This window comes from Amphichorda felina (assembly GCF_050947745.1).
Source record: "Amphichorda felina strain 45539 chromosome Unknown scaffold_4, whole genome shotgun sequence".
Lineage (NCBI taxonomy): Eukaryota > Fungi > Ascomycota > Sordariomycetes > Hypocreales > Bionectriaceae > Amphichorda > Amphichorda felina.
In genome coordinates this window covers 1,056,046-1,068,080 of record NW_028145046.1, presented here as the reverse complement: position 1 = coordinate 1,068,080, position 12,035 = coordinate 1,056,046, and the positions used below count along the sequence as shown (strand labels likewise).

Below are 12,035 nucleotides of genomic sequence, written 5' to 3'. Positions count from 1 at the left end.
CAGGGTCCAGGGAGAGGGCAAGGGCATGGCTGTTTTGGCCCCCAAGGGGAACAAGATCCCATGGAAGAAGCCAAGAATATCCTGCTAACCTGCCACTGTGCCCCCTCCCCTTCAGTACTATCAAGTTGTTGCGAGCACATACTACAACTATTGTCAAGGTTTAGAAGCGCACCATATTAAAGTAATACCAGCGTGAGGGTGAGTGGTCGGTTCATGGATAATTACCCCTTTCATCTTGTCCTGCGCGCATTGCAAAGTGGATATGGATCGTTTGTGTTCCTGGCCGTCCAAGGTTGTGGCTTATCAGAGACCCAATCACCCGTGATATCGAGTGAATTAGGCAGTCATTCTTGGCTCCCGTATACTCCCGCCGCCGGCCTTGGGGGTGTTTTTGACTGGCAAGCCATGGTGGTTGGGGTCATGCCATGACTGGTCCTCGTCAGGAATGATTCATATCATGATCTCCCAGAAAATATCAGGCCCAAAGGGCTTCCACAAGAAGTAAACTTGCCTTGAAGCGAACGTACGAGTACAGATTACTATTATGTTCGGTGGACCGTAGCTTAATGCCGACAATCTTCGGAAGGAGGCGCGCCAAATGACCCCTGTTGACGATGTTGAAGCCAGAGCCCCACACGACAATCACTGGGGCTGGGATAGACTGTGAAGTTGTGACGACGAAAGACCCCAGGAATAGTCGGCAGGATGGCGAATGTCAATTGGAGATTTATGGCTGAGCGGTGACGTCTCTTGAAGATCCAAACACAACGGTGGCAAACTTGTACAGTAGCCATTCGGTCCAGGACCCCCAGGATTGCCAACATGGGATCCACGCAAAGCTGGCTCATCTGCACAGACTGTGCGGAAGAGATGGACGTCCTTGTTTGCAGAACTGGAATGGATTACGAATCAGAGATGGACGAGTAGTTGCCCTGAACCGAGATTTCGCCGTCGGCCTCAACCGGGCGGAAGCCTGTTGACGTGGCTGATGGCTTCGAAATGGGACCCTCGACGCGGGTCGCCTGTGGCCTTGCTAAAATCCGACGAGCGGTATCTCCTTAAGGTGTCCTGAGCGACGAGAAGGGCAAAGCCATCGACCCGACAGTCTGTTACCGGCTCCAACCTGCATGCTGAGGGGTCAATGAGGTTCGAGATGTGACATGTGTTGGTCGCCGACCGCGTCTAACGCACTGCACAGCCGCGACGGAGGCCATTGCGACTGACTGACCGAACACGACTGCGAGGTCTCGACTCATGCGACCCGGGCGCTTATATGTGAAATATCGATGGCCCAAGTATTATTAATGACGATAAATGGGGGACCAAGCCTTGTCCACTTGTCATCGGGGGTCAGACACTGCGGCAGAAGGAGGCGGGACGATGCACAGATATGCCGCGATCTGCTGGTAGCAGTGGCAGGTGACATGCAGTCCCCAATGGTACATAGCAAACGGGCCAGAATGGCGGTCACCAAGCGGGCCCCGAGGCGAACTTGGTTCCAAAGCGGTCGGGAGGCGCATCTCGACTTGGGTGAAACGGCTTGTGGCCCTCATTGGGCTCTAAGCCTCAGCATCCCAAACCCTCGTGGCTGTGATGGGGCAGAGCACATGGCAGGCAACGGCCGGATGCTTCATGCTGGTCATGATGCGCGCGGAAGATCAGTCACCGTTGGCAAAAAGCTTGAAACGAAACGTCTCTCTGCCGCGTTGCCCTTAGAGGGCTCGAGCCATCGGGCATCTACTGTCAGAGTGTCAACCCGGCAATGGGCGACGGCACTTTGCCGCATGTTAGCTGACTTGGTGTCGGCGGATCATGGGGAATCGGAGATAGGCGCGGCAGCCGCAGGGCCGTATTTTGGTCCCAGCGCCGTTTTGGACTAGATCTTCGCTCGTTACGAGCCTTGTTACCAAAGGGTCTTCACGCAAGTGTTCCCAATCCAAAAAGCGGACAGATTGCGAAGCGTGAGCGAGGAGGGTGTGATGTGTTGATGTTGCAGGTCGATGGGTCTCGCTTGCTGCGTCGTCGGTATCCAATGGGCAGCGCCTTCCCCGGCGCTTAAGCGCTGTCGGCCGACGGACATTATTGTAATTGCGGACTAGCGTGAATTCCAGGGTAATCCGCTATTGGTGCAGCGGGGACCGATGAAGCCTGGGGGGGAGGGGTACAGATAAGAGTCCAATCCCCGGCCAGAAACCACTGCTAGCGCGTCCCGACAGTCTGGTACGCCAAGGGACGGCGCAATCAAGGTCTCAAGCACCACACTGTCAGTGGTCAGATACAGGGGCCAGAAGCAGGAGGATGGGGCGGGAGGGACACTGTGGCTTTTCTGGTGGGCCTCCTCACGCTTCCGGCACGAGATGTCTTTCCTTGCCTGCAATGCTTGCATTGCTTGCTGCTGCTGAGGCACTGCTGCAGCGAAGCCAGCATGATCCTCGTCTCGGGGGGGGGGGGGGGGGGGTTCATCAGCCTGTTCGACCTTGCCTTTATTCCCGTTTGCGACGTGCGACGTGGTCAGGCCGCCTGTCGCCCGTATCACCTCCTTTGCATCTGTCGGTAACCAATCTCAGTCGCAGATGCTCGACCAGGTGCATGCACTGTGAGGGTCGTCCTGCGCCCTCGGGCTTTCTACTTTGTGTGCGTCCGCCCTCTCAGGTCCGCGCCGCTCTGGATCTGAAATCCAGTTGAGTCACGGGTCCCGGTGCTCGCCGTGGTCTGCTCGGGCTGTGCGTGATGCAGCTTGCACGAGCCTGGGGACTCTTGGGAGTTGTATCGCGTACCTGAGTGTGAGGGCTGTTGGATCGGCCCATTTGACGGAAGCAGGAACACACGCGGCTGTTGGCGGCAGTTTTTTTGTCCTGTCCTACTTGACTGCCGACGTAGCGAACCAACAGCACTAACTTTTTACCGCCAACGAGTAGCAGCCACTGTTGAACGAACCTTGGGGCTGATAATCGAGAAGCCAACACAGGAGGGGAGGGGAACGGAACGGCGGCTAGTAGCCTGGTCCCCCAGAGACCGCTAGGATTGAAAGGACTAACTGCTGGCCACACGGCTAAGCATGCAGGGTGGGTTGCACGCAGTTATCATGCGTCCAGGCGTCCCATGCCTCTGGGGCTTTTTGCCTCAACTTGATTGTGCCGATTCCGGCAATATGATTTCAAATGTTGGGCCTGAGGATGGGATGCAAGGAGAGTCAGTCTATTGGGACCTGACCATCAGATGATCGGGGTATCAGAAAGCACAGTGCCATTGGACGCCCTCCCTTTCCGTGTCCCCCTTCGTCTACCTCTCATGACCGCTTGACTCCTTGAGAATGATGACGCGGTATACGAACCGAAGGACAGAGGACCTGTTGATCACTCCTACGGGCTCCTATGTATATTACGTACACCGGACAAGTTCTATTCATCACACCAGCTCCAATGACAATGAATACAACAGCCCGGGAAGCTACTAGCTGCTAGGCCCCGGGAGACCGGGGTTCCATCCCATGATCGACGATAAACCGGCTTTAGTCTTGTGCTTAACGCCGTCCGTCGCGGAGACTGGGTGCTACTACTGACATGGTGACAGTTGCACCGATGTAAATCACCCAACTTGGTTGTCGCGAGTTGAGGTGGGCGCCCACTGGATGTCAAAGGATCAGGGCTACATAGTAGCCCTGGCTTTTCTTGAATGTATGTATGCAACAACTATTAATACAAACAGTACGAATACTCCACACTACAATACTAATAATACCGTACCTCTATGTACGTGCCTCATGCCTCGGCTTATTGGGGCTGTGATGAGGCGCGGCAAACAGGAGAGTACCATTAGGCATGGCTCAATATGGCACACTATGCTATGCACGCATATGTCATGCCCACACCATCACCAAGTACCCATGGACTATGTATGTTCACCTTAAACCCGTAGCTTCTTCCAAGCGGCTGAAGCTCCGAGGAAGGTATTAGTAGACGGGATGGCTTAGATGAGATTTGCGATTTCTTGTGCATGGCTGTAAGAATAGATAGGTAGGAGTTGCGTCATGCGCCTGTGGCTGAACTTGGTGGAGTGATCAATGATTTTGAAATTGAGGGTTGTGACTGTGACCCTCAGAGGTTCTGGGGTGGTGGTAGGCGTAACCGTGGAAGCACTATTACCTACGAGTACACGCAAGAAGATACGAGGGGTTGCCTGGAGCCTTGGAGTTCTATTATTTGCAGCAAATTCTGGGTTGGCACCTGTAAGCTGGGGCAGAACGCCCGTTGATTCTTACCAGGTTCCTCCCGAGTCCCCGGTCTTCCACTGCTTCCACTGTGGCTACTACGCTACAGAGCAAGGAAAGAAGGCTTCGCACGGATGATAGTGAATCTGGAAGGAATACAGTACAGATCTCCGGTTTTAACACCGTCCACCTTCCCTAAACCCCTGCAACCTGAGCCACCAGGGATCAACAACTTTCTCGCCATTCGTGGGCACTCAGCCAACGGCCCCCAAACTGCCCCGCCCCGCCCCATTGCCCATGGGAACCCTTCTCGACAATGCGAGTCGTCATTGTCCGCCGCTGGCCGTCTCGTCTCGTCTCCCGTTTTCTCATCCTCTTACCGAGGCCAGACGCAGCGCAGCTCTGGCGCTCTGGCGCTGGAGGACTATGGGGTCTGCCTCAGGATCTTTTGGCCCCCTCGGTTGAGAACATCAGTGCTGTGGCCAACTCGCTTGTTGGGGGCGTTGCACAGTCAGATCTGTTCTTCGATGGCCTGCCGGACTCCGTCCAGCCTTATGGTTTGCAGCGACTGTTGGCTGACCCCTTGGATGCGATCGGAATTAGCCTTCTTCGGTGGCGGCAGTGCATCGCATCGTCAGCGGCCGCCGACGTAGAACGACATATTAATCGAGCAGCCGCCATTGGCCTATGATACCGGCTGCCGATGATGGCTCGACTTGCTCGCCGGCGCTCGAATTAATCGCCCACGGAGGTGCCTGGTGCCATTTCGCAGCCATCAGGAAGCTACTCGTATTACAAGTAATACCTATTACTCGTAGGAGAGATTTATCATTACGTTACTACCGACCCAGTTACCCCCTGTCCCGGATGTGCGATGTGCTGGTCCCGCCTGATTCACACTAGTATTTCGAACACCAGCGTCATGTCACGGGATTATCGCTCGAATATTGAGTACGTATCACACATGGTTTGACAGCAGCCCTGACCGGTAGCGGATTTAAGAGGCACAGCCGTCTAGTTCCATCGGCATTCCCAGAGTCGCAGAAAGGATCACGATGCGGCTTGTTGGCCTTGCCCTGAAGTTCGGGGCTCGTCGTCGCCAAAAACTTTCGCTGGGCAGTCCAATCCCCCTTTCCACGGTTTCGGTACTAGACAGTCTCGCTGCTGCACTCTCCGTACCGTCTCTTGGTCGTATTATTCGTACGGTCTGCGGATGCTTGTTTCAGTCGCACACACCTCCCAGTGCATTCACGCCCCTGGCAGGCATGCGAAGGCCCAAAGCACACCCCCAGAGATCCACCATCTCGCAGGCTCTGGCACTCTCTCTTCTCCAGCTAATAATGTAGTCTCTCTCAGGTAACATCGAGTCCAAAGTATGAGTACTCGCCGTGGTACCCGTGCGGTTGACAACTTTGTTAGTGTTCTCACCGAGGTCGCAGCTCTTTTGCTACCGGCATCCCTCGATCATCTCGTCCTGCCTGGTACCATTGCCCCCATGTTTAGATCGCTCTCTGCCTTGGCTCGTCATACCAATGGACATCTGTGGTTCATGGCCCTGCCTGGCCGGCGGGCTTCTGGCCAGCCCACCGCACTAGTCAGGGATACCCGTCACGTAGCGCGAGCCCTGTCTTGTGTGTCTTGGGGTGTTCAGGGCCGCATCCGCATCCGCATCCCTGGTCTCCTAAAGACGCGAAGTAGTGTAATAGTGGAACTATCGTTTCCACTCGGCAAAGTACTTCGACATTCCCGGTCGCCCATGGACGACGGTCCCTTACTACAACGGCAGGGAACCAATTCGGCCTGATCTGCGGTTCTGCACCTCCAAGAGCCGGCGGGCTTCGTTGTATACAAGAGGCCGGGCCACCTGCGTCCCCGCAAACATCTCTTGTCCACCTCCATACCGTTCCTCTCCCCCTCGGCCTGCCTTCTTCAAACGCGGTCACGACCAAGCGTGGGCTGACTCTTGGGACATTGGAACCTGTCCCATATCAGCCTTACTCGACCCGCCCTCTCCTCGCCAACATCTCTCTACATAAACTCGAGTCGGGTCTCGAGCATCACCAATTAGTTTAAACCAGGCCTCACGCGACTCCTCACCAACTACAACGACGACCCTTCACGGCTTTATTTCTTCCAGCATCACCCTCTCTCCCTGTGCTGCCGGTGGTGTCAAGCACCACTCACCAACCTGGCGCGGGTTCGTCAACTATGGGAGATACGTCTTTCATCGCACAACCCCAAGCTCTGCCGCGATCCGACTATCTGGCGTGTATCACCAACATGAGCCACGGTTCCCGCACCTCTGCCGCACCAGACTATCCGGAACTCACTACTCCTTACTCAGCTGTTAGTCTGCTCATCCAAAGGGCGAATTGCCGTCCTTCATTGCTGACCCGAGACCCAAGGTTTCATCCTTCAACTTCCCAACTCGTGCCGACTCATCACTCCTGACGCCCATTTCTTCCTCGGCATCGCCTCCCATGCACCCAGATAACAAGTTTGCTGGTCGCTACCCTCCTCCCCCTGACCACTCTCACACACAGGACGGAGCGCCCTCAGCAAACTCTAAGATGTACAGCTGGACAAACCATTTTGACATGAACGGCCAGGCCACTCAAACTAGCTCCCCAATGGCACCCGCGGCTACGGTCGCGCAGGACTATCTGACGACAGCTTACTTGTCTGATGACCGACGTTCTACTCCTGCCCCCCCTGAGCCTTATACTGGCATGTACGGAGTTTCTGAGGCCCCAGACCATCATGGAATCCAGCATCAAGGAACGCCCTACTATATGAGCATGCCTCCTGTCGACCATACAGGCCCCCTTATGGTCAGGGAGGCGCCATCCATGCTCGAAGCTGACCGGGACCCGAGCCGTACCCATATGCCAAATACGCCCATGCTCAGCCAGGTGCATCCCCCAAACCTGCGCTCCGAGCGCCGGCTAAACGGGGGAGGCGCCCATTTTCCAGGGGAATCGGAAGGGCCGCGTCCGGGCGAGAGGAATCCTCGGATCCGGCAAGGCCACCCGCGCGTTCGCAAGCCGAAGCATACCCTCCGCAGGAACAAGGGGAGCCAGTCGCGCAACACGCCCACAGCTCCAGACCCTGGTGAGGACCACAAGAACTGCCTCGGGCACGAGGAGCCACCGCGCCTGAAGGAGACTTGCCCAGCCGAGGAGCGCTGCATCTTCGAGTCGCGGTGGCGAAACCGGCACAAGAAAGGACAAGACATGTGGGACACGATCCAGGCAGATTTCCAGGAGAAGTTCAACAAGACTCACGGGAAAGAGATGCTGCAGATGAAGTTCAAGAGAGCACGGTCCAAGTACTACGTGTGGCTCTCAGAAGATGTGAGTGAAAGACCCTACCCACTCTTTGTTATCTACGCGAAGACTGACGAATCTGCCTTTTAACAGGAAGAGATCCTCCGCCAAGCATTCGTGGAATTAGAAAAGGAACGATACGAGACGCTGCTAGACAAGTTTCTAGACATGGGTGGCTCGCGCAACATGCAGCTGAACCCCGGCGACATTGAGGCCAAGGTTGTCAACGACCTGAAGCTGGAAGAGGGCTTCTATATGGATGACTATTCCGATCTGGGAGTGCGACGACGACGCAAACTCAACCCTCGGAAGCGTGCCGCTGCGCGCGGAGACGACGGCGATACGGCGGCCCCCAATGATGAGGCAGCAGTACCGATGGCGCAACACAGCAATGGCGTGAGCGAGGACGAGGTCATCGACCAAGTACATAAGCGACGCGACCTTGGCTGGAACGGGGGCTCCACGGTGAGCCCCGAGATCATGGAGATCCAGATGGAGATGAAGATGGAGCCTGGTCTGGTGCCCGAACATGTGGCACACCAGCAGCGCGAGGCGCAACGGCTTAGGAGCAGCCATTATGGTCAACAACAGAAAGGAGTTTGGGAGAGGAACCGGGCATGAAGACCGTTTTTTTTTTTTTTTTGGTTTGGCACTGGCGCATAGGAGGATTCTATTCTTGTCTTTTCTTCACACGACATGTTTGGTCACCATTTTCAGTCCTTTCCTTGACTGGCACACGGATAGATTGCTTCATCTTCTCAGCGAAGAGCGGCTCTTGCTTTCATTCTGACTGCGGGGGTGGAGGTTTTGGTATATTATGAGATGTCTAGGACGACTTCCACCACTGATAGATACCCGGAAGGGACAATGTGACTCTCTTCGAATCTGGAAGTACTCTTGACCCTGTGGCAATCATTGTGACATGACAATTGCATGCTTGACATGGAGGATAGTTATTTGGGTGATGGGGGGACGCAAAGAGCGAGCCTGGTAACGCTGCCGGAGTGCCGGGGGGGCCACGCTCGGGGTTCTTGGGGGGTGGGAGGGGTTGGGAGGGATTCGTACCTGGTAACTGGGTCTGGGCGGTGGACCACCGGAGTCAGCCAGGGTAATACGCGAGAGGGGATCAGGGACTGCGGGCTCTTACCCCTGGGGGATGATGCGCAACATGATTCAAGGGCTACTAGTCTTATCCCGGAAAGACTTGAGCCACTCGGGGGGGGGGAGGGGGGGGAAGAACTTGAGAAGGGGCTTGGGGCACGGCGACGGGTGCAAATTGCAGAAGTGTATCTGTATAAAGTTCCATCCAGTCTTCCGGGGGCGGCACTTCTGGCTGCTGTGCCCCGGTGGGCCCGGAAATCACTCCATCGCCCCATCACCTCAGCCCCATGGAGTCTTGGACCATATGATATGACCCATGATCCATGGGCACCCACAAATATCCACAAAACAAATGGCGTAACTGTGTGGTATTCCGTAGTGCCCCGAGTTGTGTAACCATGGCCTTGCTTGGCCATGCATCTCCACGAATGTCCCAAAAGGGAAGCATGCATCGTCTTGCTGAATGTGGAGGGCCGTGGACCGTCGGTCGACTCCGTGGCTCTCGGTGGGTCGTCTTCACGACATCGTTCGACTCCTCCGAGGCCCTGATGCCCGTTGTCGTCCCCCACATTGTCCCCGTTCTTGGCAGTCCAAGGCACTACGTCGTACGTACTATGTAGTAATATGTACTCGTACCACTGTTATGTGCTATGGATGTACGGATACCAACATGGTGTCAATGGTATTATTGATCTGTTTGCGGCCGACGAGTCTTGTCCGGGAGAAGCAAAAATGAAGGTGCCGCAAAGGCTCGCAGACCCGAGGGTCGGTGAGTCGATGAGCCGACGGCCCTAGGGGACTCACCGATACGAAGTACGGAGGCTGGGGGATGAAGAGTTGAAGATTGCTTTTTCCTTCCCGACGCCCTTGTCTGATATGGTGACTGGCCCTGCCACTAATATCATCATAGCTTTTATATGCGTGGTAGTAACTGTGCGTGCTCTGTATTATGTATACTCGCACGAGTGAGTGTTCGTAGTAGGCGCAAGGTATGGTAGCGCCAAGCCACCACGGGTAGTGACATCTGGGAATGTCATCGTGGTGTCTCCTGTGGCGCGGGCTCAGGTCCGGTCTTCCCCACGGGCCACGATGCTGGAATACTAGCAAACGATCTACCAGAGACACCGGACACGCCGCTCTGGAGTGGGAGTAATACTAGTATAATGATGGGGGAGACGGGACGCCGGTAATAATTCATTTTGAACCGGTGGCGCCTTGTTCCAGAGAGCTGGCTCCCGCTCTCCCGTCCCTGGACCCCCGGGTCCCCCGGCTTTATACTACGTACTTCGTACTAACGTACGGATGGTAGCACAGATCTATCCGTTTCGCCCCCCCTCGAGAATCAAGCACTGTGGCAGACAACGTCGCCTCGGTCATGTGATGCGCCCCCAGGTCGTCCGCCTCCGGATCTTTCAGCCCCGCCAGCCACCGATGGCAGAGCCCCGTGGCGTTGGAGGTAATCGATCACAATTTATATCTAGATCGATGAGGGGAAAACACATGTACACATGCACAGTATTTGTACATCTGAATGCTACTCCTTCATCCCTGCATCCCCGTGCGAAATTCCAACACCGCCGGATAAGCAACGCAACAAAGGCTCACGACCGTGTCTTAAAGTCTTGCTGAGAAGGGTCCTATCCGGAGCGCGCGTTGTGCACCGAGTACTGCGAACGAATACTTTTGTACGCGTATTTTCAACATGTACCTGTACTTCCCAAGGGGTATTTGTAGGAGGGAGTCTACCTTGGCAAGCCACCTGCTAGGAATATGTCGATCCAGCCTGGTGCTGACCGTTTCCTTTCTTTTGCCTCTATCGGCACCTTCCTTAGGACCCCAAGATCAACATCATGAAGCCCCAGGCATCCCGCCCGGAACGCAGCAAACGGACCCAAATATTAGGACTAGTATGCATGGTTGACTCAGAGCCAGTCGTGAATGCGACGGAGCAGGAAGATAGACGGCTGTCAGCAAGCGTTCTCTTGACTCCCTTGAAGGCATGTCGCCGCGCCAGACAATCCTGAGGGGTGAGACATGGGACGCGGAGCCTGGAGGCATGCAGGGTCAACATCTCGGACAAGTGCGACATGGCTTGCTTGACTTACACAGCGCGAGAGAACCGGCCAATGCCATCTTACTCCAAGAAGAAGGAAGGGGGACCACTTCCGCTGCGTCCATACCGCCTGGGTGTTGGATTGACTCGAGAGTCCTACTCGTACTGCTGGCCCCGGTACGAGGACTCCTACTATTGGTCTCGGTACAGGGACTAGGGACATGCTAGTAGTTCATCTCGTTGAGCGACATGCGCGAGGAGACGTGCTTTTTCCCTGCATTAACGAGCAGGTCTTAATTGTACACCGTATTACACCGTACGACTACACCGCACCCCCCAAGGCCAGCTGGAACTGACCGGTGTGTTGGGAGTGTTGGTTGGTTGCCCGGCTCGATTAATTGATGACTGTTGGGGGCCAGGACCCGATCACCGTCGGGGATTCCGGGGACGCAAATTCTCAGCTGGCGGCCCTAGATCGGATTGTTGCATGCAGTACCCGTAGGCCACGGTGTGGCATCGCGTGCATTCGTGGTTTTCTGGTGATATCACCACTAGGAAACTCAGATAGGATGCTCCGTACATGTAATACTGACAAGTTCAAGTGAGAAACGGATAGGCGATGGCGCAGCATACCCGGGGGGGGGGGGGGGAGTGCCGGGCGTGCAGAGGCGCATTCGCAACAGTATGACCGTGGATCGCAGTAGGGATGTTTGGCAACGTACCACAGACGTTCAGCCTGCAAACTTGTGCTGCGGTGACCCGTAGGTCCCTGGCACCGAACTCCGGGTGGTTGCTCCGGTCCGGCCATGGCCCGCCTCGGGTGGCCCCACCCCGAAGCTCCGGAGTCTCCGAACGGGGTGGCTTGTCTGCCGAAAATGACATCTTACTTGTCAAGTTGTCTGACCGGTGAGGTTTCCGCTATATGGCGCTTTGATCAAGCTGTTATAGGCCTTGTTTATTCCGGATGAGACAAGCCCTGGGGAACCGTCACCGGGTCCGAAAGCTCTCGGGGGGGGGGGTTCTATCCCGCGCGAGGCTTGCCGTAATCCAAATTCACGCCCCACATGCGGCCGGGCGGGCGGTTAAAGAATCAACCGCCGCTGTGCCCGTAAACTTGTGGCTGGTCTTTCATCAAGTTACTCATTGTGCCTTGTCGTCTGGATCTCCGAGGGTTGGCACCTCCATCTACTGCTCTCCGTGCCAGAAGGCGCGATCTCCGGGAATCAGATGAGTGAAAGCCATCAAGATAGTATGGGGAAGGCCTAGTAGTGATGTTAAGATTCGGACAACGCCTGCGAATGGTAAATTGGTGTACCTACCTTAGTGTTAGGTGATGCAGATGATG

The 12,035-nt window shown here is 55.6% G+C and overlaps 1 protein-coding gene across 1 annotated transcript; it reads left to right on the top strand.

The window, feature by feature from the left end:
• Positions 1–6,490: 6,490 nt before the first annotated feature.
• On the top strand, positions 6,491–8,157 carry ACO1O0_004103 (uncharacterized protein; the record flags this gene model as incomplete). The annotated part of the gene is made up of 3 exons (XM_083193545.1): positions 6,491–6,556; positions 6,616–7,563; positions 7,630–8,157. The coding sequence occupies 3 exons, from the start codon at positions 6,491–6,493 to the stop codon at positions 8,155–8,157; spliced, it is 1,542 nt and encodes a 513-aa protein (XP_083050493.1).
• Positions 8,158–12,035: the final 3,878 nt, after the last annotated feature.